We start from the raw sequence: 23185 nt of genomic DNA, 5'->3' as shown, positions 1-23185 counted from the left end.
ACATGAAAGACCTTTCTGTTTTGAACGTGCTGTACCAGTTAAAGGATTGCAACAACACACTCATCCCTACGGGCAAACAAAAACATCTCTGTGAACTGTGATACAAACTGCTGCAACAGACTGCAAGGGTCACCCTAGCCTGGCTGGGAAGAGATTTATGTTTTAACAAGCTACTGAAGGCAGAAAGAGGCTCTCTGGAGGCCAGTTCTGCATTCCCAACTGGGACTCACCCTTACTGGTGAGCACTTATGGACACTGCTAGAGCCAGCTGTCATAAATATGGGCAAAAATAAGCTGGTTTTTTTCTCTCTGAGCCAAAACCATAGCTCCTGTTGATCACTGTGGGAGCCTGGTCTGGAAGGGTACAGCCAGTATCTCTGGGCCAGGCAAATTTCCTGCAAGAAGGAACAGAAACTGTAGGGAATCTCTCCTGCTTCCAAGAGTTAGGCATATGCAATAGATTTCTTTGATGCTGCCATAATAAATTATAAAGACTACATTCTCATCTCACTGATGAAGAGGATTTCTTTTTTAAGTTATTACTGTTGGACAGTTTCATTTTGCAGTAACAAATCACTCCTAGGCAGACAGGGTAAGGACTATGTGCTGGGTAATTTCTGTCTTTCACAGGACTGTTTGGGATAGCTTTGAACAAGAGTTTCCAGTGTGGCATGATGAAGCATTCAGACTGAATTTAAAAATGAATCATTTTTATACCACACTTAAGCCTTTTGAAGAAAGCTTGCTAAAAGGACTGAGTGATGTGATCACACCTAGGTAATAGGACCGTGTTCTCACTTAGCAATACAGGTGCAGTTCTAGCAGACACAAGAAAAGACAGAAAATTAAATAAATGGGATAAATCTTGCTTTGCTTCCTCAGTTCTCACCCAGACAACCCTCCCAGCCCCCAGCCCAAGCCCCCTTTGGAAAGGAGCCTGGGCCATACACACGTGCTGGTGTGCTTCCCATGTCAGCAACATTAGTTTGGAAAACTAAACAAAAAAACCCAACCAACCACAAAGCAAGCCAGATGGGAACCCTGATTGCTTGCACAGGGCAGCCATCCTCAACAGAATCGCCTCTTAATCATTCATCTCTTGTAAGCCCTTTTCATAAGCAGATGGAAAATGAGAAAGATAGCCAAGTGCGGCTTTGACAGCAAAGAGCTTATTAAAAATGATGGGAAGGTTACAAAATAAAGCACCTTGTTAAAAAGAAGGGACAAGTCCTTACGGGAGCCTGCCACCACTCCTGATTCATCAGCACATTTCCTTTTCCTAAGGCAAAGCTGCCCCGGCACTCCCTAACAGGACACAACGAGCAGCGATGGCAAAGGTTGCTGGATTCATGGCCCAGAGGTGGGAAAGGAGTTCCTCACTGTGGCACAGCATGAGCTGAATGAATCTCCAAGGAAACTGCAGCCTGGCCTAGGAAATGCCTGCTCAAGGGACCACGACAACAGCAAGTAGGTGGCAGGAGGGATGGGCAGCCCACCGATCCTGCCTTCGCTGCGTCTGGTTGGGGCAGCACCGAGTGCAGCCCCTCCACACTGTGCTATGGCCCCAGCAGTAGAGATGGGGACGTAATAAAATTGTGCCAGGCAGCAGGAAAACGGCATAAACCGTTTAATACTTCTCCACGGGCAGGCTATGAGCAGCTTGAGTTACTAACATTATCTCCAAAAAGAATTTAAAATAAGTCAAAGTAACCTTACATGTTTGCTGAGCAGGGTGGGAAAGACAGTGCTCCCTGAGCGCCCAAAGCCAAACACTGTGCCTGGCTGGTGATCCAGTGCACCTCCCTCACGTGATCCCTCCATGCCTGGGATGCTGACGGCAATCCTCAGACTTTCCAAAACGAGACCCAGCCGAGCACATTTCCACTGCATGGCCCAGCAGTGAAGGCTTGTTCTTCAGCCTTTGCTGTGCCAAAATCCAACAATCCTGCCAAGCAATTCCTTGCTTCACAGAAATTTCAAAGCACGTTAATAATTCTGCAAAAAATCTGCCTCGGAAATCCATTCTGGTACCGTTGAACAGGATCGGGTTTGACCGGCTGCTATTTTATCCCCTTATTTGCCTGAATTTCTGCTAGCCTGAGGCAGACACCATTCCGTACCTGCTCCCAGCCAAGGTCACACAGCCCATCAGTTTAGCAGGGATGTTGGTTAGTTACTACTCTAACGTCTCAACCATTTCACCAGCTGCTTCTCAATAACTTTTATTTCATCTTTTTCCCTTAAGTCTACACTGGGTTTTATTATTTCTTTCTAGTCTCATAAGCTGCTGCAGGTTAAATACCTTCCCCTCGGAATCAGGCTATAGATCCCACAGCAGAAGTTACTAGCAGTTATCAGATAATGAACCTGATCAGCCGAACGCTGCTCTAACATAAGCTTTTCAACAGATTAGCCACCATAAATTTTAATCACTCAGAATTACAATCATGCTAAGTTGGCCTTGAGCTGTGGCTGCACCGTGGGAGGGGGATATTTAAGAGCAGCGTGTGCCTTTCAGAAGGGCCTTTTGAAAACAGGTGAATTACAGCCCCTACCTAAATTTAAAGATGAAAGAGGAGGAGAAGGCAGGGTAAAAGCACATGATGCAAGCAAGCTCAACAACAAGTCCCGTGGTGCCCAGTGGTACGCGCCAGCAAAGGGATTTAAACAAAGTTTGGTCCGTTCTGCTAAAGAGCATCCATCCACAAGACTCAATCCTGTTCCAAAGATAATTTACAGCTTCTATTAAAATGAAACAACTCCATTGCATTCAGTCCTTGCCTCAACTATTGCAGTAATTTAATATGGGGGTGGTTTGTTTTTTTTTTTTAAAAAAAACCAAATTGTAAGTTTCAATTAAAGGGCATTTGGGGAAGTTCCAGGGGCTTCTGTTGGGTGTTACTCAGGTGACAAATCTCTACCAGCACCAGAGCAGCATCAGTCCTTCCAGCTCCAGAGCCCAATGGCTGGGTGCGCACCCCAGGTACCAGGACCTTTCCGTAGGAGCACTGCCAGCAGGATCCTGAGAAGACCCTGAGGTATAAGCTGTGCAGATATTTCCAGCCCACGTGCAGCTGCCAGGAGCAGTATTACTCACCCTCTGGTTAAATCACAGTATTGTTTTACCTCGTGGTATTGTTTCAGAGCTCACAGGAACCTTTGGCAGATGGCCATTTCACAGTTCCATGAAATCCGTCTGTTTGCCATGGCGTACTCTTGCTTCAGGCATAATCCCAGCAATTTTAATCTTTGTCCTTTTTTCTGGCATTCAGATACACTGTCTTTCAAAAGCACTGGAGTTTCATCTCAGGGTATCACCTTCAGAGCTTTCAACTCAGCAGAAACAACTGTAACTTCAAGAAGGCAGGGATGAGTAAACCCGTGAGGAGCCCATACCATGTCGTTAACTGCTACAGAAACCCCAGTTTGCCCTCAAGTTAACGGAAAATATCCTAAAACCTGGTGTTCTTTCTGAAGTTTGCTCTGTCTTTTTTGAGCTGTGCCACAGCCAACTGGATTTTTGGACCTTTCCCAGCCCTCTCCCAGGGCAGGTCCTCCAGGGAAGGGGAAAGCAAAGCAACAGGGATGTTCAGTAGCGGGGCAGGAGAGATCCAGGAGCAGTCCTGGGACCAGTGGGTTCCTGTCACACCTCCTGGGACACTTTGAATGCAGCCCTCGGCTGTCAGATTCCCCCAAGTAATCTTCACGAAAAAAGTGCAAAAGTAAGCCCATGTCTATAAAACATTTGTAAGTGGTTTGTATTTTGCTTTTCTCTGTGTGTACTTGGTCCAAGAGAAAAGGTTCACTATGCGGCACTTCTACACGTGCTAGTTCTTGCTTTAGGGCCTATAACAAATTTCCAGTGCAGATGTGGCTTACACTGCAATAAGGAGGATTCAAAGACTCTTGAGAAAAACACGCTCACAAGGCAGGGAAGGGCCGACAGAGGAGCAGACCCCAATGGGAGGCTGTACTCAGTGTCCTGGGGGACCTGGATGAGACCTGGTGCTGTGGCTCTGCCCAGTTTGTGTCACCTCTTGCTGGGGTGGAAGCTTATTTGGGATTTATTTAAGCACTTATTGCAACGTAGCAGAGATGCACGTCTCCTGCTAGCATGCTGCAGCTACTGTATAACCACCTGAGTAGTGAACGTTGTAGAGACACCCTGTCGGTCACAGACCTACGGACCTGCATGCATCAGGGGTAAGAGGGTGCTGTGACAAAGGACCGACAGGCTGCTTGTGCTTTGCAGGGTTTCTGTTAGTCCTGGCAAGTACCAGGCACCAAACTGAGATGCCTCCAGCCTTGCAGCTGTGCTGGGACCAGCTTCCCAGCCACACAGGGGAATTTACAGTAAATACAAAAAACTGGCCCCATATGGATGGCTTGCTACTTGCCATATTTAACTTTTATTATGAAAATAAGAGGAGAGAAAACAAGGGCTTGTGCAATGCAGACCTGTGGATTTAATCATCCTGGCTCGTTCTTTGTTTCTTGCCCTGTCCCTGCCTCAGTCGGTTCCTGGCACGGCTCCTTCTCAGCCTCTCCCTTTCCCCACAGCTCCCCCACACCCTGCCCATCACTCACCTGATGTCAGCCTCCATCCCACCAGGTTTAAACCATTACTAAAGTTAACTTCTCCCGAGCGCCCACCTGCAAGCAATGAGCAGAGGGCCTGGGAAGTGGCTTTCAGGAGCTGCTGGTTCTTTGTGTGGAGCAGATCTGAAGCAGAAGACTTAAACTCAGATCTGGGCTCCAGAGGCAGCACAGGGCTACCAGCCAGTGTGGGACAGAGTCACTGCGCCTGCTGTTCTTCCACTCACCCCCTCTGCTATTTGATTTTGGGGAAAAACACATTTTCCAGCAGAAGAGTAAGGTGATGCTGCTTTAGCCCAGCTCCTCAGCTCCGGCAGGGAGCCTGTATCTGCACCCCCTTCTCGGGAAGCTTTACCCCACACATCCACTGTTCGTCATGAGGCACAGCACCAGATTTCCCCCCTCAAGGGACTCGGGGAGCCACTCTGGGGTTGCCCGGGTCCCCGCAGCTCCCGCTCGCTGCTGTACTTCTCAGGAAGGAGGGATGCAGCAGCCACACCAGTCGCATCCCTGCAGTCACTGGGGCCTGGGTACAGCCCAGCAGCGGGCCAGGAGACTCTCTCAGGGGCAGTTTTCAGGCTCAGGCTGACCATGTGCCAAAAAACCTTGCTGCACCAGTGCACAGATGTGCTAACACCATTCTAAAATAAATAAAAATAAAATCACATTTTGTTTTCTAACTGCCAAACTATCTTATTTCTGGAACTGACTCTTGGTTTTCCATAAAATCCAACCTGTGTAGGGGCCAATGATGGAAAAAAATCAGCAGAAACCATCTCCACGCTTATCACCAGGCTGAGAAGTCACTGCCCTCAGCTAAAGCACCACCTGGCCCCGATAACAGCCCCCACAGTTCTGCCAAAGACAGTCCATTAAAGCACCAGGGCTGAGTGGGAAAAGGTTTTCCGATCATATTGTGTTTGAGACTTTGAAGGTTTTCCATATTCTAGGAAGAAAGACAGGCAAAAATGTCTGTGAACTGAAAATATCAAAAAGCCTCTCACAACCTGGGACTGATTCATTCAAGCTGGAGCCCTGAAAAATTATTGAACATTTTGATTTTGCCTTTGAAAATATTCTACTACACAGAAATACTGGCACAGAAACTTTTTTTTTTTACTTCAAAAGTCAAAATATGATTATTTCCATTATTTCAAAACAATTCTTTTTAATTTAAAAAGCTGTCATTTTTCCCTGTGCAGTGTCTTGGCATTTCCTAAATTTCTTTATCATTCAAATGTTAATAATCCAAATAGCTCACAAGCTTTATTTTTAGTTTGCAGAGATTAAACATCCTTCACACTGATGGATCTTCTAATGTTTTACTTCAGTTCATTCATTTTCCTCCCTTAGTGAATAGCAGACTACTCAAATCAACACAGCTTGTTAGAAAGAAGACAAAATGCCTATTAAATTATCAAATGCATTTCTCATCAGAGTGCAGCTATCATTCTCTGCAAAGAAAAACTATAGCTTAATTGACTTCCTAGCAAAAGCAATGTTTAGACAGATGGTACTGAGAATCATCTGACTGTTATTCTTTAAATTGCCATGTTTAAGTGACAGGGACATTTGGGAGACAGAAGTAGGCAGGAGCGGGCACTGCAGCAAGGGACAGCCATCCCCCTCTGGCCGCTGCCTGCCCTGGGGGGCAGCTGGCATCACCCCACAGACCCCGGCAAAACCCTTCCAAAGCAGCTTGCTGGCTCACCCCTGGCTTTGTTGAAGACTCCTGCAAGCTTCACGGAGGCTTTGTGCCTGGGTGGTGGGGCTCAGTGCCCCACAGGGCAGCGCACAGCTGGGCAAAGAACGGGGACTGCTGGTTGGGATGCGGGTGCAGCCAGGTCTTTGCTTAAAAATGGTTAATGAGCTTTTTCAGGGGTGGGGTGGGTTGGGAAATCCTGAAAAGAATGAGTCTTCCACCCAACTGTATCAAAAAAAAGGTTTCTGAGGGTGTGAGGTGGTATGGAGCTGGCAGGCTGTAACTGAGCCAGCTGAGCATCCCTGAGCACCTGCACGTCCAGCTGGGAGCAGGGCGGCCAGCGGTTTGGCTGCTAGCGCAGGGACCCCAAAACCTTCCTCCCAGGAGCCTGCACCCCCCTCTGCCACGTGCAGAAATAGCCTGAAGAATTTCCCAGTAAGGGACGACTAATTACTGCTTGTTCATCTGAAAACTAAAGATACTGCAGAGGTAAGTTAAGCTTTAAGGCAGGAGAGTTAAAAAAGAAATCCTATTACTAACCTTTCCAAGTTAAAAAGGCCCATTCATAAAGTGAAGATCAACACTCTGCTCATTAACAGGCTTCTGTGGAAACCAAGTCCATTTGCTTCAATTTTTTTAAACGTCGTTTTCATTATTTTGGTATTTGAGCTTTATATATAAACAAGGATTTGGTTGTCTATTCAAATGATATAAAAAACAGAAATAAAAATAAATCCTGAACAATTTCAGGCTTGTGACCTTTGGGAAAGTGCTGGTCTTGGTGATCACCTCCAGAACTTTTTTCTATGATAAGAAAACGGAAGATGTTCCTTCAAGTTACATTCTCTTAAGAAGCTTTTCAGAGCAGGAAAGATTCCTGCCTGTAAATCATTTAGGCTTAGTCTTGCTGGGAAATTGAGTGGCAGAATCAATGGCAAGCACAGAGGAACAGGAACATTTTGGGATCGCATGCCATCCTGCCCTTCTCCTGCCATGTTTCACCACAGAAGCTGCCAGAAGAGTCTGTTGAAGAGCTAAGCACATTGCTTAGAACTGTCTCCCTGCAAAGCAGAGGGGAAATCCTGTAAATGGGATTTTAAGAACACTTGGAGCCAGACTGCGGCTGCTGAAACATTTGTTTGGCAACGTGATTGCTTCAGTGAGCATCAGGACACGCACCCAGCCAGCAAAGGCGCTTAAGCTAGGAGTTGGTAATGGGAGGCAGGGTTATAGGACAAAAGAACTGGCTGCTCACCTGGTTGCCAAACCACCCAGGGGCTCTTACAATGCACCAAGACAAAGCTTTTGGAGTGGCCCAGGGAGCAAGGCAGAAAGGACCCTGGAAACTACTCCAAAAATCTATCTACACACTTCACAGCAGCTTTGGCTACTCTAATAAGAGTCTGGTCTGATAAAAGCCATGTGTGGTTTTGCAGTACAAAAGCCTAGCTTACCTGGGTTTGCAAGATAAGGGCCCGGGCATCGATTTTTCTTCAGGGTGGATGTGTCTTTAATGTTAATATCAGAGCAAACACAAGGTGTTGCAGCCAGGTCTCATGGGCGGGAGGTTGCTGAGCACCACTGGATGTGGGCTGAGGAACACTGGGGGCAACGTGAGGCTGCCCTGGCTGGAGTAGCCATCACCTGGGTCCCGCTGGACTCTGCTCTGATGGAACAAACCAGAGTGGTGCCAAGTGCTCTGCCCCACAGCGTGGAGAGGGCTCCAGGGTGGGAAGGCAACGCAGAAGCTGTCGCCCTTTAAGAAACCTCCCTCCCTCTGTCAATCTGTCCAGGCTGTAGTGAAATATCGGAAAAGGCTAAAAGACTTGCTCGGAAGGCTTGTGACACCCTTTTCTTTTCCTAGTTTTGCCCTGTCTATCAGTGACGTTGCTAGCGGGCCCATCCACACAAGTAGGCATGGGCTCCTGGCTAGAGATTGCAGGTACCTGACATCCAGGCTGCTTTCCTCATCACAAGTCCCAGCAGAAAACACTTGCCAAACAGGGTTTTCCTTAAACAGGAGCTCTCCCCATCTGTGACAGCAATAACAAAACACAGGAGAAGCACCATCTGTTCATCTAGACGGGTACCAGTGGTACCAGTTGTCACTGCAGCAGTTGTAGCCTTTAATAAATACATACTAGTCCGTTTCTTTAAATATTGGGAATGGGCCTAACCATAGAATTGCGGTTACGGTGGATTTATTGTTATTTATGTTGCACCAACAGCCTGCCTTTGGTAATGAGCATCACAGGCTGATACAAGAGCTTGCACAGCAGCGCAGAGCGATGCAATGGAATCCTTTGTGCTCAGCTTCCCACCCCTTGCTCCGCACTCAGAGCTAGCAGAAGTGTGAGATCTCACGGAGGTGCTCCTGCTTGGAGCATCGCCACCAGCACCCTGAAAAGGAGAAAGTCCTCTCCAGCAGCTTTCCCCTGTGGCTTTATGGGCACAGACCAGGTCTTTCACAGGCACCTCCCATACCCTCAGCCCTGCACACACATCCTTCTGCAGCACCACCTCTTTTCCTTGACCCCAGCACTCCCACTGCAGTGAAGTTGGATTGTTTTCTAGTTTTACAAACGTCATCAAATGCCACATGGGCTGTAGCTATTTTGGAGTAGAGGAAAATGAAGGTCCATCCTCTACACTCAGTCTCACCGGCCAGAGCTACACCTTGGGGCTTCTGCTCGCTGCTTTTGGACTCCCTGGAGTTGGCTGTAGGGCAAGAGCTGTTTTAATGGGGCTTTTCCTGGCAACAGCAGTTTGTCCTGAATAGAGATGTGGGATTAATAACCTTGCTAAATCCTTGGCTCTTTTCCCAAATCTTGTCTGGAAACCACATGCTGGAGCTGGACTCCAGTGGCATGTGAGGGTGTCACCCCCAACCACTTTACAGTTTGGGGCAAGTGTGGAGTATTACTGGAAGAAAATTTGGGTCCCAGCACCCAAAGCCAGGAGCAGTGGGGCCAGCTGTGCTCTCAGACACTGCAGTTTTCCTTGCTTTGCTAGCAGATGGTACCTTAAATGGTACCTCAGGCTCTTGAAATAGGTAACATTTTGTTGCCTAAGCTGAGAATGCTGGTATGAGTTCTTCAGATAGGAAGAAAACACCCACGTATGGAGCTGTGTTATATGTTTTTTAAGATGGTGCAGATCACCAGGGAAAGAGAGGGCTCTAAGTGAAACCATTTCATTGAAGGTAGCAGGGATTGCTGAACGGGGCTTGCTTTCACCTGACAGCTGCTGAGCAGGGATGGTCATAGGAGCGTGCAGCAGCTGAGGGGGTGTGTATCCACCCAGCCTGCTCACTAACGCCAGACCCACCAGATCAGTGTGTGGGCACTGCCTCACTGCTGGTTTAGTCAATAAACCCGACTGGGTGAAACTACCAGGATGTTTATTACAAATAGTATTTGACAGGATGAAATTAGCACATAGATGCTCTTATGTTGGTTAATGAGGTCTGAAATATAATCCTATAAATCATCAACAACAGCCATCTGGTGACAGACAGATGAAAAGAGAAGCAGGTGATTATAGCACATCCACATCACTGTGGTGACAAGGATTTAAAATAGCAGCATACCTTTGCAGAGGACAACTGGGTAGATTAGGAAACGATCGGTTATGTGTCCTGCTTGCAGTTTCCCTTGCAAGCAGACATCATGCTGAGAAGCTGGAATGCAACCCAGGGCTGCTGAAGCCATCAAGCCTTGCACCACATCCAGATGTGTGGAAGGGTCCAGAACGATGGGTCCTTGAATCACGCTGCTGAATAAGAAAGATCTGGTTACGCTGTCCCTTCCTTCAACAAACGAGAAAAAAAGTTGCGTCTGCTCTGTTGGAATGGTCTGGCTCTGGGTTCACACAGCCAAATAGGAAGGGAGGTCTCCAGGTGCTTCCCAGCCCTGACTGGGCAGGCTTCAAGGACCTATAGAAATGCCCTATTTTGGTACCCATGAAAATAAAGGAAAATGATAACCAGACTGGAATTGTTGAGCAATTATAAGAAATGCTGCATTAATTTGGAATATTTATTGTCCAATAGAATTTCTCATTCTCACAATTTAGGAGGCAGTCAGGCTTTCCACACGTACATCTATTTTTATCCAAGGTCTATAGTAAAACACAGCAGGAGTGAGTAAATTACTTTATTACAGCGATTTACATTTACTGTCCATTATTTTTTATTTAGGAAGTAAATCTACTTGGAAGACAACCACAGGTAGCAGAGGAGCAGGAGGTAAGAGTGTGGGGGAAGCATCACAACATCCCTCCGTGTACAGCGGGATCACGGCTGCAAGCACATCTCTGCAAGCAGTACTTAGTAGCTGGGCTTGTTTTACGGGCACGCAGATCTCCTCTTTTACTACCCAATTCAGAGCCCACATAAGTGTCAGGAACAAGTGCCAGGACTCTACTTATTTATTGATTTTACCTATTTACAACCCCCAGTCATCACCTGGGGTTGTGCCTGACTGGTCTAGACAGCCCCCTCCCACCCGCCCCTCCTAGGAAGCATCGTGATCTTTCGATAGAGGATGAATAAGCAACTCCTGACCCGTTTTCTCACACAAGTCCTTGTCAGAGGAGCCGAATATTCTTCCCTGTAGGCTGGGTTCTGGGAGAGAAGTATAGTGCAAACATTTAATAAATGACTAAATGCTCCGTAAAAATGATAGCCCTAAGTCTTTTCTCACTGCTGCTTGGGCTGTGCTTTAAATAATCCTACGATGGAGTTTTAGAATGTACATACATATTTAAGCTTTCTCCTATTTTGTATCCCACTACGATCTGCTGTATAGTTGTGGTTTTTACTTCAATTTTAACAGTGCTCATTTGGTTTTCCCACCTATGCAAATACACTGCTAACACTTCACCTCGCCTCTATCGCTTCAGTGTTCAAGACCATCCTATGACAGTTCAAGATTTGCTGTGGTGACTTTCAAAATAACAGTTATATTTGCCTATTTCTTATATTCTCCTCAGTCCTTTGATATTTTAAGTCACATCAGTCTCCCATTTGGGACCAAACTCTCTAGGTTGGGTGCTGCAAGTATTCCCCTCAGAGCCAGTCAGGAAACTTAGCAGAATGTGCGCGAGTTACTCATATTCACCAAGGAAACAACTGTGCTATGGAAATCTGGGATGAAGGACTATCTCATCTAATAAACAATGCTCATTTCTGCAGCAAAGAGCAGCTTGCTGATGCATTGCTTGATTTTAGTGTAAGGTTATGTTTTACTGCCTCCACATTATGAGAATGAAATAACATTCCAGGTCTCCAAGAACCAGCATGTGACAGCACCACCTGGGAATATGCCTCCTGCTCAGTGAACTGGGAGTTAGTTCAGAAGAAAACCAAACACAGGCAGGAGCATAAGAGGTTTCGTCTGTACTCTGAGTAGTTTTTGAAGCATGCTCTCTTGCATGTTGCTCACTGAAATGATTTGCAGATGACTATTATATTGACCATGACAAAAAGAGGTTCACAAAAAGCCAGTATGAGATCATGGAAATAGTCGATGGGGACATGAGAAGCAAACCAGGAAGCCCCCTTGCTTAGCACTAATAGGTAAAAATAAAAAAAACCCAACTAATAAGCAACGCGGACAGTTACAGTAATCCTCAGACACAGGCTCTGGAGTAGATGTTAAGTGCACAACTACTTACCGTGTAACAACAAGTGAGGGAAGGCTGATCAGATTTCTCATATGAACTGGCACAGAAGAACAGGAAACCCAAGAAGAAAACAAACGTTTGTGACGTGTAAAGGTGCTGCTGGAAAGCAGACCTTCAGCTGGGGGTAGAGGTGCAGCAGAGCAGGTACCTCGGTTTCGGCTGACGCAATTCTGCTTTCTGTAACCCCCGGCTGCAACAAGGGAAGAAAGCAGCATGGGAAATGTTTGACAGGTGACAGCATGGGAACAGCTTGACAGTTCCAACGAGTTCATTTTGAGAAGACATGGCACTCAGACTTCTGGACTATAGAAAGGATCTAACTTACAACACCAGGACTGTTTGGACTCCTTGTGGTGAATGCACCGTCAGCAATGGCAGGAAACATCTTTGAAAAAGCTGGGCACTAATTCTAAGCATAAGGCACAGAGTGAAGCACATGATCTAAACTTACATTTCTTTAATATCTAGCTATCGAACTGCCTTCCAGCCCACAAATAATAATAGATTTTGCTTGGTCACTTGCTCTGCTGATACAACCGCGTCACTTCCTACATATAAAGTGCAGCGATGACTTTGCTGCTGTAGTCACTATCCTTTATAGCGGTAGTAACGTGCCATAAGATCAGCCTGCAAGCATTCATCGCAAGTCTCTTAATACCTTGTAGTCACCCCATGGAAAAGATTACATTTGCAAAAAGATGCAGGGTTTTAAAACATTGCCGCATCTCTCAGTCTATGAACACAGGGTATTCCCAAGTCAGCTTTGTCATAGAAAGCAGACATGCCATTCAAAGAAACAGCAGCCCGCCTCATTTATTTTTAGAGGTAACTAAAAAAGGAAGACTTCCCTTGATGTACGACTAGGGAGGAGAAGGAGTCTGCTCAAATCACTGATACCGTGCATGTGGTAAGGCTGCTGAATGACGACAGCACTTCTAACAAAAGCGTACCCTGACCTACTAAACAAAGCACTGTGGCAATGACCCAGCCGGACACGGAGACAAGCCTTGCCTGGTGCGTGGGACATGGGAGAGCGCTCGCTCCCCACACAGAGACCACCCTTGGGCACAGGAAGGCACAGCACCCCAGGGGTCTCACGCCTGGGATGCCACTACTGCAACAGGCATCATGTCTGCCAGCTATCCCCTGTCAACATGGGGTTGGGATGTGCTCTGACATCCCTGGTCCTTACAGAGGTCTGATTCAATTCTTCTGGCCTTTCATAGGATTTTCTGTGGGCTCCATCCTCCAGAACAGACTACTGCTGTTTTGCGAAAACTGTACCTTTAAGTATTTGATCACACGACATGAAAAGGGCCTCAAGTCCATAGCAGCTCTCAAAGCGACATTGACTGCATCTGCTAGAGGTAAAAAGGCAGATACTCAAAGCACACTGATGGCAGAATATTTAAGCAGGTTTAGAAGCTTATCAGGGATCTCAGTTTTGTGACTTGTTTTCATATTTCCTCCATAAGTCATGTGTCAAAAAAAAGAATGCAAATAAACAATGAAAAAGATATTGAAAATACTATTTCAGTCCAGTAGTAAGATGAAACAATACTGTGGAAGATTAATTTCACCTCAGAGCATGCTGAGTGATGACACAAATACTCATTTCAAAAGATGCAAAAGGCATTGTGCCCCAAAAGATGAAGTGTGATTATGAGCTTAATGGGTTGTTTAACTTGATAAAGTGCCAGTTTCTAAATAGAAACAGTGCTTTAAATATTTATTCAAATTTTGAACAATCTCCCATTTTTCCCTTGGCTAAAAACAGACACCACAAAAATGCGTTTTTCCTTAAGCATCCAAAAACGTTGATACAGAAATTAAGCAGGAGGAGGAAAATTCAGTAAAATTTGAACCTATTTGGGTGCCTTTTAGTCAAAGCAGTGAAGTTTCAGTGCAGATCCCAGCACCTTGTAAAACACATACCAACCAACAATGAGATTAGCCTTCTGCCTGTAGGCTTTCCAATGGCTCACACATGAGCGGACACGGGTGGGGGGATGTCTTTCCCATGCATCCCCATCACTCCAACGCCTTGCACCAAGTGCCAGCGGGGCCACTGCCACAGCCCAGCATCCCCTCACCAGCTCCTGCCCTTGCCCAGAGAAAGGTGCCGGCAGGACACACCAGATGCACCGCATCCCACCATCTGTGCACTAACCCCACCGGGCAGGGACACTTTGCCTCCTGTCACACCTTCCACATTGCTGCCCTCTCCCGTCTGCTTTAGTCTCCATCACTATTTTACTCCTTTCTCACCTCCAGCCTCTGGGTGGTTCAGAACATCCCCTGGCTTGGTGGCTTCCCTTCTGTCCACAGGCACACAGAAAAGCCTACAGATGTCCATCAAAAGGGGCTGCAAACACTTGGAAGAACTAGAAGGGAGATTGCAAACAGTACTGTTGGAAGCCAGGCCAAGGCCATTGGCTGCTATTTTGCCACCTTGGAAAGGACAAGGTAAAACTCAGAGGGGTGGCAAGAAGGTCTGAGGGCCCCACAGCAGGGCCCTGGTACAACAGGGTCACCCCCACCATGAGGGCTCCCCAACCTGCCTCTAAAACACCCGGCACCCAGGCGCTGTGGGAGCAGCACGCTGATGGCTGATGGCACAGGAACGTTCCTGGTGGCTTTAGCTTTGATCTCACGAGGGCTGGGTCACCCATGTTGACCAGCTCACACTCCCGATGCCGCCCTGCTGTCCCCTGGTGGGCTTTGGCCAAGGACCAGGGTGCTTTGCAGTAGCCCCGCTCCAAAAACCCAGGAGGATTTTTCCTTCCCAAGTAGTCGCCTGTGGGAGGGGACAGCTGAGGAAGGCACAGGAGAGAAAAGCCGCTGTCCTTTTTTTTTGCCCAGGCCACAGCTTCGCACTTTGAAAGAAGGAAACGCCTTTGCGGCTGAAGGTTTTATATCCCCGTGACAGATCCCTGCCTGCAGCCCGCCAGCATCCCGCGGAGCTGGGATGGGAGCAGCCCCTCCGGCAGGCACGGCACTCGGCCGCGTTCAGCTTTTTGCAGAGTTGGGTCCTTGGCAGCCAGGAACAAATTAACATTCAAGTGAGTCTGTTTGGATCACAGAAAATGCAAAAAACTCCGCATGGCAAGTGGTCCCTTTTAAAGCAGCATTACAAGCCTGGCAGCTGTCCAACTGGCACAGTAGCTCTGAGCAGCAAATACACACCACTTAGCTGGCGATGTGTAAAGGGCACTCCTTTACAATTTCCGCCTTGAAAACGCTGTTGTGAAATCTTCCAACTTGGGTTGTATTCATACATCACCCAAATCAGCTACATATCATTCAGTGTAGCTGTTAGTCCCAGGCTTTAAATAAATCTAGCATCTGTGTCACCCACCAGCAGCAACAGTGATACCTTTTTTTTTTTTTTTAAAGTTTGCCTTTTTTCTCTTCCCTTTGGCACAGATGGCTGGTTGATGAAAAGTCACGGATACTTCCTAGTGACTGGTTTTGCACCTTTCATTGTTTTAGTCATCAGAAGTTCCCTGTGTTTGGAGCTAAAAATCTCACTGCATTCTCATCTATAGATCAAACTTCCCTAAAAGCTTCCTCTTCCCATCCTGTTTTCACCAGTGCCCTCACTGGATCAAACTCCGCAGCTGACCAGCAGAGCTGTCCTGCTTCTCTGCTTTATCACACAGTATTTGAGCAGAGAGACAGGTACTTCATAGCCCAGTCTGACTTCTCTTGAAGGGACCTGGTGGGACAACATCCATCCTCCACTGAGTTTCATGGGAACAAAGGAAAGAATCCAGATGGAAATACCTCCCCGAAGTGGCTGCCTCAGAGCCCACATCTCCTTTATCGGGTGCCAGAGCACTGGCCATCCCTCCTTATGGAGAGGGTAAACAATTACACTTTGAGTCCTGTGCAGGTTTGATTTGTCCCTTACTAAATGTTACCACTTAATTTCAGGCTTAGACCTTCTGGCAGTTCTGCAGAAGCATGCACACGCATACAGAGCTTGGCAAATAGTTTTTCCTGCAGGAAAATGCAGCAGGAAAGCATCAAGCACAGCACAGCTCCTTCACCTCCCCCCGGTGATGCCAGCCTCAGCTCTCCCTCTAACACCCTTCAAGCACAGATGCTGCAGCCTGCCCTGGACAGTAACACATTTGGACTGTGTTGTCGTTGCTGTTGCAGGAACAAAGGTGATGGAAGATGGATGGGGTGGGTGGGACACTCAGCACCAGGGCACTGGGGCAAGACAGCCCCGAGGAGCGGGGGGACAGTCTGCGGCAGCCTGCAGCGACGTGCCGCTAGAACAGAGCGGTGCGGTGTCAGACGGGCACATTACACAGCCCATCTCCTTTCCCATCAGCTGAGGGTTGCTCTTTCCCAGTAGGTTTGGTTTTGCTTTGCACTCCCACTGCTTTTTAGGCTTCTTGGGAATTTCACAGATCAAACACCATCAAAAACCAAATGACTGACCCAAGCTCCAGCAATAGCTTGTTTTCTCTGCAAAGAGGTGGTGAAAGGGATTTGGACAAATCCAAGATTGGTTGCTGTCAACGGGGTATGGAACCTCACAAGGGCACCCTGCCATTTACAGAGGAGGAATGAGAAAAACCCAATGTGTACAGGCGGAGATATCACTCACCTGCACAGGCGTAAGTATGATGCAGTCACAGGGTGTATCTCCAGAGACTTGCAACCCCCTGGAGCATGCTGACAGAGGGTACCGGCACTGTTCAGAAAGGCTGCTGGGAGCCAAAGAAGTCAAAACAATACAACTCGTAGGTCAGGTTGCACTCACCATACTCACCCCATTGATACCAGCAAGGTTTCTGGTAGAATAAATTCCTGATTGGCTTGAACTGGAGAGATAAAATCTTCCCCTCATGGTTTTTTGCGACTGTTTGTCTCACTGGGACTTTTTTTTTTTTACTTCTGATCTCATTATTTCTCTTCTGAAACACACTATTTTCTCTTGGCTTGCAGCTATCTTGACAACAGCCAATTTACAAGATTAAAAATTAAATGTAAATGAAAAACCTCAAAACTAACAACTAGCAAGCTAAACAAAAGAAAAAGTGTAACGAAGTAACTATATGCAAATAAGCAGCTTGCACAGGTAGCAGAAATGGAGAGGGAGTAATAAGAAGCAGTAAGAAGAAAAGATACTTTGGTAATTTAAGTAGGAAAATGGAAAACATTTTGCCTGACAAATATTTAGAGGCCAGTTGAACAGAACAGGTTTTGAAATGCGAGGGCCTTGCTCCTAGCACGAGTGAGACCCATAGAAAAACACACTTCAAGATTTGACATCGTGAACACAATCTCTACAGCAAATCCTCAGTGTTTCATGCCTGTTCTAGGTCACCAAACCCCGGGTGATGGGAGGGGTGAGGCTACGCTGGGCGCTGTGTGCAAGAGCATCCACCAGCCCAGAACACCCCCCCTCCCTCTGGCCTCGCAGTACATCAGGAGGTTTTTGATGCTTGCTCCTGCCCAAAGTGTTTTTGAAGCGTTTGATGCTTGCCCCTGCCCAGAGCCACCCACAGGGACAGGCTAAGCATAGCTCAGCTCAAGACTGACTTATAGATAGTTTTCCCTCATGACCTGAGCAAATCTATGATGTTTGAATTTTGTTAAAAGCACGCAGTTCTGCGTGGTCCTTGGTGGGTCAATCCCCTTAAGCCATTCTGGCTATCTTAGACACCAGGGTTGTGGTTTTTCATGCCGTATCATCACTGCTTATGATGGGAACGTGACATGCAGTCGCGTTTGCAGAACTCGGACACAGATTCAGCTAACGTCGCCACTTCTGCACGCCACGCACAGACCGCATCCCCCAGACAGACTGACAGCAGTTAATGAGCTTCGTGGGGAAGCAGCGGGACCCTGCTAACCTTTTACTCCTTCCTTCTGCAAACCCATCTGCAGCAGTCTCCATCCAAGAAGCTTCCTTCCCGGATCAGAACGAATGGAGCATATGCCAACACTACCCGTGTGTGGGTATTTCACTCCCAGGACTCCATTTGCTTTGATTAAAAGACAAACAAGATAAAATACCAACCTACCTTATTGTGCTGGCCTGATCTAGTCTAATGAGAATGTGTTGAGAACAGCAGGAATCACTTGTTTTTACAGACATTCAAGCTCTGGAAGAAGGTTTATTGCAAGAGCTCTTTTAGGGGTGGATTTCAAGCACCGAGGAAAATGGACACACAGGGTGGTGGCACCGAGGGGACACCCAGATCTGCTGGCACTCACAACCAATGCAGAAGCCACTCTGCTGGGATGGGGGGAGACTGGGCTCCTGGGGAGGGCTGCCTGCGCAACTCGGTCCCAAGCTGCACCACCTCCCGGAGCTGGATTTTCTCCTGGGACCATAGTTGAGCTTGTTTAGCTAAGTGCATCAAAAGTAAAAAAAAAAAAAAAAGGCACAAAAGCATCAAGAAATGGAAGACAAAATTAGCTAGCTAGGATAAAACCTGCCTGATGGGTGGCATTATGAATGCCTAAGAATAATCACAGTCCGCCCAAATACTATTTTCAAAGGAAAGTAGCTCAGCTTTGATGCCTTTGGAGTCCAAGGACTTTGGCTTTTTGCTTAAACTCCTTCCATTGTGTTTCATGTTTTCTCAGGGGAAAACACAGGCATCAGAAAAACACCCTTTTTGTTAAGTAGGCTGCAGCTAAAGAGATGGCTTCACCTCCCGTGTAGAGATAAGAAGTGCTTTTCTTTTCAAGAGGTTGAAGTAAACAAAAATCAGCAACCAAGGGAAACAAAATGCCCGAAGGCTCTTTCCCTGAGTGCTTGTCAGTGCTGAACAAGTTCTATTAAACCCCAAGACCCAAACCAAGCCACAACCCCAGGATCACAACAAACGTTCAGGCACTCACACTGCCCTATCTGGGCAAGAGGAAGAAGAGACACAGCAAGAAGAGATGTTGAAGTGTACTTTTCTCCAGGAAAGCAAAAACAAAAGTTGTGTGAGAGATGCCTGTGAAGCCTGCACCCTGTGGCACACAGCAGGAACATTGCCTGCACTCACCACCACATTTCTGCTACCTGCAGTCCTGCATGACAACGCATCAGGAGCTCCGGGGCTTTGCTTCCTCCTAGGAGGACTGATGTTTACTTCCATCCTGATGCAGCTTTGCTCTGGCCGCAGGTTTCAGCCCCCTCGTGAGCTGTGACCATTGCTCACCCCTTTCTGTCCCACTGCCTATGCAGCGGTGGAAGTCTGCTCCTGGCCCTCCAGCTTCGCTGCCTTCTCCCACATGCCCTGGCTGCCCCCATTCCTGCAACCCAGCCAGGAGGGTGGCAGAGCCGACACCAAATCCCCAGGGCTGCAGGTACCACAGCACTATAAAAACTATAAACCCTGTCACAGCACTATAAAAACTAGCCGGCTGCAACAAGGCTTTTACCACCCCATGCCAGGTTAACTTCAATGAGTAGTTTTTGTGCCTTGTCCCGACACAGCCACCAGTCCCCAACAAGGTTTCAAAAGTTCATCTACTGTCCTTGCTGTTTCTTTATCCTCTTCAGGCCAGTCCACCCTGCTTCTTGCCTCTGCTGTGTCCAGAGTCTTTCTTCTCTGGCTCCTCTCCCAGCCAGCCTCTCCTCATCCAGGCCCTCTACTTCTCCCAGGGCCTCTCCTTATCTCTCCTACATCTGGGGTGTGCTCTCTCTCCTCCCTCTGCTTCTCCCAGGTCTCTCTTCCTCCAGCACTCCTCTTCCATACCCCTCAGAGCTATTTAACTACTTAGCAGAAACCAGCCACAGCTGCACCTTATCCACGTCAGCCCCTGAAGCCAGCCCACAGCTGTACATTATCAATGTTAATTAACCCAGCTTCGTTCCTCTACACTGCCCGTAGAGCCCCCAGCCGGGCTCTGTGGTGGTACGGGCAATGCCGCGCAGCCCTCCCGTGAAGCACCTGCATTAGGCTAGAGGCCATGTGGGTGAGGTTGCAGGGTGAGGGCACCCGAGGGCTGACAGGCAGCACTCAAACAGTCAAGCAAGGAGCAGACGCTGTCTCAGGAAGCACTGCATGTAGGTGGCTGGAGGCCAGAACCACGCCAGCTACAGGGCTACAGCGCTAACTTAGCAGCAGCAGACAACTTTGCAAACAGCCTGCAGAGCAAGCTCCTACATAAATCAAAGGGCTTCAGGTGGGGTCAGAAACCCCATCCACAAGGTTCAGGGCAGGGAGATGCCATTCCTAAACAAGGCAGGGATGTGGAGAGCACCAGGAGGCGGTGGGGTGCAGCACAACCCCAGGAGGGCACCCCAGAGACCTGCCTGCGACCCCTCGGCTCCCGGCAGGGACAGGCTTCATCTGCTCAAGTCCAGCATTCATATTTTAGCTCTGTATTTTTCTTAGGCTGGCCATATTCTTATTTCCCTCGTGGGACCACAGCTGCCAGGTTTGGTCCATCTCCACGCAGTGCTTCTGTGTCCCTAATAACTTCAGATCCCACTGGCAAATGTCAGCCACCGCTGATGTCTACCAGGTACTGTGTCCGGCCAGTCCTGGGAAGGCAGCACACGGGTGCCGTTATCTCAGTGCTGGAGCAGGAAGGCTACAAAATGAGCCCAGCCCTGCTTTACCATGCACCACAAGATCTACCTCTACGTCTTCAGGCAACTCAGCTTCTACGTTTCTGCAACAGTCAGACAGACTTGGATATTTTTTTATGATCAAATGGTCCTTTAAAAGGATGTGTCGTGCAGGGCTTTTTTAGATAAAGGGGCTTTCAATAAAAAGACTGTGTCTAGTCCCGTAAACGGTAATATTTGGAGTAACTCAGCAAAGTTGTTAGTGAACCATTCTCAATCAGCACTTAATGAACAAGAACACAAGAAATTACTACCATAATTATCTGCTATGGTAATTTCACATTTTCTTTCACTAAGTGAACGAAAAATAAAGTGACTGCAATTACCTGAGATTTTAAGTGGAGTCTTGCAGCCCTCTCACAATTACTCAACGGGATGGCACTGTAGTTTCCTCTGGCTGCCCAGATGACAAGAGGAGGTGGCCCCGGGGTGCAGCATCATGTGTGTTTTATAGGCAGATAAAAAAGAGAGGCAGTTTTACCTACCGCAGGTAGTGGATACACCTGTTCTGGAGGCAGGCTACAAGACCAGATCTTGTCTTCACCAGTGCCAATGAACTCCAGCAAAGTGCCGTCACGTCAAACCTGGTGTCAGTCAGATCAAAAATCGATATTTATGCTGCAGCTAAAAGATCAGTTTCATCAGTACCACACAGTCAGTGCCAGTGCCCTGGGAGGCAGGAGGGCTCGTGCTAACCTGGAAACACTGAAAAGCTCTCCAAAATGCCCAGAGGGACAAGGTCATCCCCTTCCAGCAGCATGTGATGCTGTTAAGCTGGGAAGGGGTCAGTTGGAATCTCTGTGCAACAAATATGTTTTCAGTGACGGGACCCCAGTCCTGACCCCTGGCCGAGCCTGGTGCAGAGTTTTCCTTCAGCTGGGGCTGCCTCAACAGCAATGTCTCTCTGTGGGGCCCTGTCTGAGGATGCACCACCCAGAGAAAAACAACTCTGTCTTGTTTAAGTCTGCAGGGCATCACTCAGCTTTATAGCCCATCCCCAAACAGCCCCCTGCATGTTTTAACCTGTGGTTTTTCAGAGAGCAGTCGACACCTGGACCCTCATTTCTGTATTGTGTCCTTGCTTTTCTTTCACTATTCCCGTAAGATTCAAACAAAACTCCAACCACCACCATCTTCTGCAAATCACCAGAAAGACGTACTTATGCCAACTAGCAAAGCGTGCACAGCACCCTGGGTCGGGTCCTGGCTGGGTGAGTGCTGCCTCCGGTGCCCTTGCTGTTAAACGTGCCTGCGCTGACCCTCTCCCAGGAGTTGCCCCCGTGATGATCGAGATTGTGCTGCTGCAGCAAGGAGGGTGGCAAAACACTCCAGACTTCTGCTCTGCGGTGAAGTCTATAAACCCACTGACCTGGCGCTGTTTGACAGGCAGAAGAGCAGACACACAGCATATTGAGGCTATTAGCAAGAGCCAGGCAACAACAAACAGCATCGTGCTATGAAATTAAATTAAAACGCAATAAAAATCCCAAATGGGAAGATATGCAGATCATCCTGAACTTTGTCACTTTGCTGAATTACAGCATGTTTAGCGACAGGGATTGCTTTTCAACTGGAAAGTAACAGGTTTTCCTGATGTTGCTGAGATCTGGACATAAAAAGTAGTTTTCTTGGGAAGTAACGGTGGAAATGCAGCAGATCTTCTAGAGGAGGTTGCTTCCTTTCATTCAAAGGATTATCTGTTTTTAAGGAGAATTGGAGTTTTAATCAAAGTCCTTTCTTATGTTTGTCAAAAGCGGGGAAAGTGGCAACTGCTTGTTGGTTGTTGGCTCGTGCTGAGCCAACCGTTTGAATATTATTCCAGTTGATTAAATTTGCATTGCTAATAGGGGAGAAGCCATATGCCTTGCGCACCTGTAGAATACAGCTCCGGGTTTTGAAAGGTTATTAGCACACTATTACGTTCTGGCAAGGAAGGGTTTTTACGGAGTGGGATGAAGAGCTCCTGGGGGTGCAGGGGAATGCAGCGAGTTCTCTGCCGCCCACACTGCGCCCTCCTGCCCACACTGTGCAGGTCCTCTTCCATGGCAAAAGGGGAGAGGAGAAACCTGCCTCTTCCTGGGCAAAACCCCTTCGGCTTTAGCAGGGAAGTGTCTATCTGGGCAGCACGAAATCTCATTTTTAAAAAAAAAAAAAAAAAAAGAGCATGCAAGAGATTTAAATCTTACTGAATGGCTTATAAAGATAATGGAATTGCTGGTCTCTGTCTGGCTTCAGCTGAATTTTAAATGGCTTGGGTAAAAATGAGGGGTTTGTTTTTCTTGTTGTCCAATTAAGAACTTTGTCATCGCTAGAGATTGCTGAAGTCATTGCTTTCTCCTTCAGGTTATATTAAAAAAATTAAACAGACTTCTACTCCACTTAAGACTTTGTAGAGGGATTATATCCTGATTAAAGCGTTAAAAATTAATGCCACTCAGACAGGTCCCTTTGGATTCTACAGACTGCAGCTACTGCCTGTCTCCTCCAGGTATTTCAGTCGACATTATCTGTAATTAACATTACGTGTCTTAGCCACTGGCCTTTTCTCAGCGAATTTTCAGCAGTGCCAAATGGGAACCAGCCCTGCCTGCTGTGCAAACCAGTTT

The 23185-nt window shown here is 47.4% G+C and overlaps 1 protein-coding gene across 2 annotated transcripts in view; it reads right to left on the bottom strand.

Moving 5' to 3' along the window:
• Window positions 1-23185, bottom strand: part of LOC308053892 (uncharacterized protein) — a gene marked incomplete at its 3' end in the record, with an annotated part of 72006 nt that overhangs the window by 12975 nt on the left and 35846 nt on the right. Inside the window, exons 3-7 of one of the 2 annotated variants that reach the window (XM_080365804.1) lie at window positions 21740-21954; window positions 21065-21163; window positions 16605-16704; window positions 11975-12173; window positions 9682-10072 (exon numbers count right to left, since the gene is read on the bottom strand). In XM_080365804.1, coding sequence (XP_080221930.1) covers window positions 12012-12173; window positions 16605-16704; window positions 21065-21163; window positions 21740-21954 — 576 coding nt within the window. Of the gene's footprint in view, window positions 1-9681; window positions 10073-11974; window positions 12174-16604; window positions 16705-21064; window positions 21164-21739; window positions 21955-23185 lie in introns of those variants that run through there. The other variant, XM_080365803.1, reaches the window with a different exon arrangement.

This window comes from Falco punctatus (assembly GCF_963210335.1).
Source record: "Falco punctatus genome assembly, chromosome: 15".
In the NCBI taxonomy this organism is placed as follows: domain Eukaryota; kingdom Metazoa; phylum Chordata; class Aves; order Falconiformes; family Falconidae; genus Falco; species Falco punctatus.
This window is presented reverse-complemented; position numbering and strand designations above follow the sequence as displayed.